At 42.8% G+C, this 4982-nt stretch overlaps 1 protein-coding gene across 1 annotated transcript; it reads right to left on the bottom strand.

Annotated features, from left to right (window-relative positions):
* Positions 1 to 3450: 3450 nt before the first annotated feature.
* Positions 3451 to 4209, bottom strand: LOC102858392. Its single transcript, XM_006880535.1, has one exon. The coding sequence runs from the start codon at positions 4207 to 4209 to the stop codon at positions 3451 to 3453; it is 759 nt and encodes a 252-aa protein (XP_006880597.1).
* Positions 4210 to 4982: the final 773 nt, after the last annotated feature.

The raw sequence follows: 4982 nt of genomic DNA, 5'->3' as shown, positions 1-4982 counted from the left end.
TGTGTGTGTGTGTGTGTGTGTACCGTCAAATCGGATCTGACTGGGACAGGAGGAGATGGCCCCTCCTTGGAACCGGGTATCTCTGGGATTGCAGTGCAGCTTCTTGCCACTAAGCCACCAGAGCTCCCCGAGTTAAGAGCTTTGAGACCACCATGTGCTTGTACTCAGACTCCACTCTGGGCGCAATGTGAGCCTCCACAGAGGTTCTGACATTCTGGGAGGTGAGGAGACGGGAAGGAAAGGAGCCGTGGAGAGAACAGTGTGACTCAGGGTCTAAGTGGAGTGTGGATATATTTAGAAGCCTTCCCTCAGCACTCCAAAGGTGAAACAGGCATCCATTTCCTTCTCACCTTCCTACCTGACTGCTCACTAGCAGGGCCAGAGTGGCCTGAGGGACACTTTTGTTCAGGAAAGACCCTTGCTGCTACTGAGAAACCCTTGTTTCTACTTCAGTTTTGTTCATTCATCAGTTGAGCCATTAATTTAGAGACCAGTATCCCCAGCTCAAATCTACCATCACCTCAATTACATGGACAATTTAGGTAAAAAGGTTTATTTAGAATCTTTTCAATTGTCCAAACAGGACGAACTATTTTGGGGGGAGCATTATTCTTCTTGAAATAAACAGTAGGGGAAAAAGTTACACGTTAAGAAATGTGAGTGCGGAAATATAAATGTGGCTACTCTTCGTCCTTGTTTTCGCCTCAGACTCATTGCAACCTCAGCGTTTTAAGAGTTGTTAAAAAGCATCTAGTTCCTTTCTTTTCAAAGTTGTCATCTGAGCAGAGATAGCCTCTGTGGTTTTAATGTAACAAGAGCCAAAAAAGATCCATTTCTTAATTTTTAATTGCACAAAGTCATTGGAAAGCTAGGCAAATCAATATTTGGTGCGCACTTTTAGATGTAAACGTCGAAGTTTGATGCAGTTCCAACTCATAATACCAACATAAATCAGTAGAAAGCGAAAACCGCTCTTTGGCCTAGCCGGAGTGGCTAAGACTCTAGGCCCTGAAGACACAGCAAGCTAGCCGTGGATTGATTCTAAATGTGGTGGCGTCATAACTGTAGCACTGAGAAAAGAGCAGCTACTTTAGAAATCGATCTAAGTGGCTGAGATGCCAGGAGACGGGTCACCGCGCACAGTGAAGTCTCTAGTTACACTACAGCGACACCTACTGCTTATAATGGAAAACACAGGTTCTACTAACGCAGGGAAATCACTTGCTGTGCGAGAACTGGACAATGAAAAAGGATGGCAGAAGAATTGATGCCTGTGAGTTGTGGTATTGGGGCAGTAGGGAGAAGATGTAGGACCTCAGAGCCCTGGGAAGTCCACTAGAGTGGGGCTGGAAAATTTATAGCAGAGGGGAAATGCCTTTGCTCACCACATCCGTTTGCCAGCATAGAAGTAAAGCCAGGCTCAGTGCAAAACCAAACAATTGTAGCAGCATCCTTTGTCTGTCAGGGAGAACTGATGGTTTATTTAGTGTTCAGAGTTGCCCTGCTAACCCAAAAGGCAGTGCCTCTCTGGAGGTTTAAATCCACCAGCAGCTCTTACGGAGAAGGATGGGCAATTTCCTGTGTGTTTTGGGAATTCACTTGAAGGTCAGCTATGAATTTGGCTCTGACGCCACGGAAATAACTTTTACTGCTGGTCAATTTCATAAACGTGGCTAAGGAGCTCTGATGAGCCTAAGTGTTGGACTGCTAATGAAAAGATCATCAGTTAAAACCCACCACTCAATCTATTTGCTTCTCCAGCTTTGGAAAGCCTCGGGGGCCACCCTACTCTATCCTTTGGAGTTGTTAAGAGTCAGACACAAGGAGTTTTAAGATTCATTTGCATAAAATGATGTTAGTACTTGTTTCACTTGCAAGAAAGGGGCAGAACACAGAACATTGTTAAAGTGGACTTCTCTCAAACAGATTAAGTTTAAACACCTTTTATTTTAAGAAATATTGCTTCTAGACTTGCCTGAAGCCAGAATTGTTCTATAAAAGTATCACAGAATATTATACAAGATTAAAAAACACAGTATGCTTCCTAGTAACTTGAAACCTTTTTATAAAGAACATCATTCATGACCATAAATAGGTTTAATCCGTCATTCAGCCGATGACACATACATCTGATAAACAGTTAATTTCAACATATATACAGTCTATAATAAGACTTTCTTAAAGTTATCAAAGATTCACCTATAACAAATGAAATTGTCTTTAAAAGAGTTGACCTTAAACACTTGAAGAAAACAATCATCTATGCGTTTGAATTAAAGAAATCGTTGTTAAGGAAAAAAAAAAGACTTAGAAAGTTGAATACGGTAATTATAACACTCTCAATGAGGTAATAATCCTTTAATCCTTTTGCCGATATTTAAAAATCTAGTACAAAATAATATTTTCAAGAACATAGGTTTTCAGAAGTTATTTTTAATTCTGCCTTTAGAATATAAAAACTTGAAGATCTTAAAAATAATCATGTAACACCACCACCACATTAAGAAATTAACCTCACACATGGTGTGTTTAAATTATGAAAAACTTTGAGTTTATTTTATTGAAGAGCATTTATCTTATATAGATTCACAATTAGACATACTTTCTTAATACTTATGCTTAATATCCAGATAGCGAAAGCAAAGAAGAAAAGGGGGTCGTCTTGGGTCCTTTTATCCTGTCAAAGTAATCAGAATTGAGCAATAGGAAAGATAAGATGGATACCTGCAGTTAGGCACAGGAAAATCAGACAGCCTCAGTTCTGCATATTCACTTATTCATTTTTTACTGCCAACATCATTAGCCATGCCTTTTTGCTAATCAAGGTTAGCAAGTCGAGGTAAATCACATGCAATATTTTCTGGCAAAAAGAGTATGCTAAACAATATGGATCCATTCTCTGATCCTGTGTGCTGTGTCTGGGCGTCTGTTTTATTTCCAACAGACAGTGGGACTCTGACAAGCCCGGGAAGGGAAAATTAGACTAACCGAACAGACATGGCAGCCAGATCGCAAAGTGCAAAATCACTGAACCCAAAATGACAACGGGGAATTTCAGTGGTTAAAAATGAGGCAAAGCTACTTTATGCAGGCAGCGGAGGTGTGTGTGGGTAGATTCGCTGATGGTGTCAAGTTTTAGAAACGTAGAAAGTCACAATCCTAGCCATCTTGATCGGGCAACATTTGTATATACATGTCCCCCCCACTTAGAATAGATAATACTGTTTTAGTACCAAACCAAAGGAAACAAAAGGCCCCTCTTTCGTTCTACTTTGCAAAGACAGTGAATTAAAACAGTGCACCCCTGACTGCACGCTGCTCACGCGTACACTAATTTCTTCAGCACAAAAGTGTCGAAGATAGCTTGGAATGTTGGTAGCTATGGTTGCTTTATTAGTTTACTAATAAAAAGTAAAAAAAAAAATACTGTGTATAAGGTAACAATTCCATCTAATCAGAGGAGCGTGGCTGGGAGGCGCTGCCTTCCGGGAGGCGCCCCCCATTGGGACGCTCCTCCACGTTGTGCGATGTCCTTCCCGTGGAGCTGCGGTGCACAGGAGGCTGCACAGTGGACACACTGACCATCTGACGGACGGCGGTCTCATCGGAATACACGGGAAGATGCAGTTGGTCTTGAAAAGCATCTCCTCTCCGCGCGCCATCCGGGCGGAGCGCGTTCCCGGGCTGCAGTGCCAGCTCCATCATGCTGTTGCCACTGAAACCGCCGTCAAAGTGACCGATCCCTTCTTGTCCCATCTGCTTTTCAGTTTTGAGATTTCTCCAGTGTTCAGAATCCAAGCGACTAACTTCTGGAATGTCGTTATTCCATTCAAGTGTCCTCTCTGGGCTGAATGTTGGTTGGTTCCAATGCAGGGTGCTCAGGTCGGCTGGCAAGGTGAAATGTGGAGCGTCCACGTGGCGTGGGTCTTCGTCTGGCTCAGCAGAGCCCATCTCGGCTGGCTCAGGGGACACGGCCAGGGACCCATCACTCTGAGCAGTTTTAGTCTGATTTCTTCGATTTTGCTCATGGTGACTGTTCAGCAGTGCAAATACTCTATCTACATCCTTCAAGTAATTCACCCAGTCCAGCTGACTAAGTCTATAGTTGTGTCTGTACGCATAGATGCTTTCGTTCACGTTGTATAAGTCCACCAGGCCTGGCCAGTTGATGTCTGCCGTGGGACCTGCCAGATTAACCTTCCCATCCATCCCATAACTGTCCTCTGTGAAAAGAGGAGATCATTAGAATGCAATATTTACATTGATTTTACAGACAAAGTCAATCCAACCTATTGCAGTGTATTCCCCCTCTCCACACAAGTAACTGGTTATCAAGAAGTAGCCTTAGGTTATAAAAGTGTTTATACAATTAGTTGGGAACAGGATCAGATGCACGGCAAGTTCCATGACTCAGCATAGCTGGTTCCTGAGATGGTAGTGGGTGTTTCTAAGGTTCTTCACATCTGGGGATATTCATGCCCATTCTGAAATGGGGAGATCCTGTGAGTGAATCTGAGTATTGCCTTCCTCCCTTCTGACCCACCTGCCCCATCTGCCAAATGTAGGATTTGTTATGTGATCAAACCTGTAATACCTATTGGGCTGGGTGAATGCAGAAGCCCTGGAGTGACTCAATGGTTCTAACAGAAAAGAGTGCAGCTCAGGTTCACCCAGGGGCACCTAGGAAGAAAGGCCCGGCAATCTGCTTTTGAAAGGTCATAGCCTTCAAAACCTTGCAGGGCAAAGTTCTCCTCTCTATTTGAAAGTATTTTAGTTTCACATATTTAGTAAAATACTGTTCTCCTGCAAGCCCTGACATTTTGGAAAACAAGACCTAAAACAATAAAAATCTTCAAGTCAAAAGCTTGATCTATTTCCTTGGTTGTTTTTCATCCTAGAAGTTCCACACCCAGTCTTTGAATGCCATTTTCATGGTGTGTAAATCACCATCACCAGCTACATCATCAAGAAGGCCACAATCT

This window comes from Elephantulus edwardii, unplaced genomic scaffold (assembly GCF_000299155.1).
Source record: "Elephantulus edwardii isolate Elephantulus edwardi_28Jun2011 unplaced genomic scaffold, EleEdw1.0 scaffold00008, whole genome shotgun sequence".
In the NCBI taxonomy this organism is placed as follows: domain Eukaryota; kingdom Metazoa; phylum Chordata; class Mammalia; order Macroscelidea; family Macroscelididae; genus Elephantulus; species Elephantulus edwardii.
This window is presented reverse-complemented; position numbering and strand designations above follow the sequence as displayed.

Excerpts from the sequence above, each read along its gene's own strand:
- LOC102858392 (XM_006880535.1), bottom strand. The coding sequence starts at position 4,209 with ATGGATGGGAAGGTTAATCTGGCAGGTCCCACGGCAGACATCAACTGG.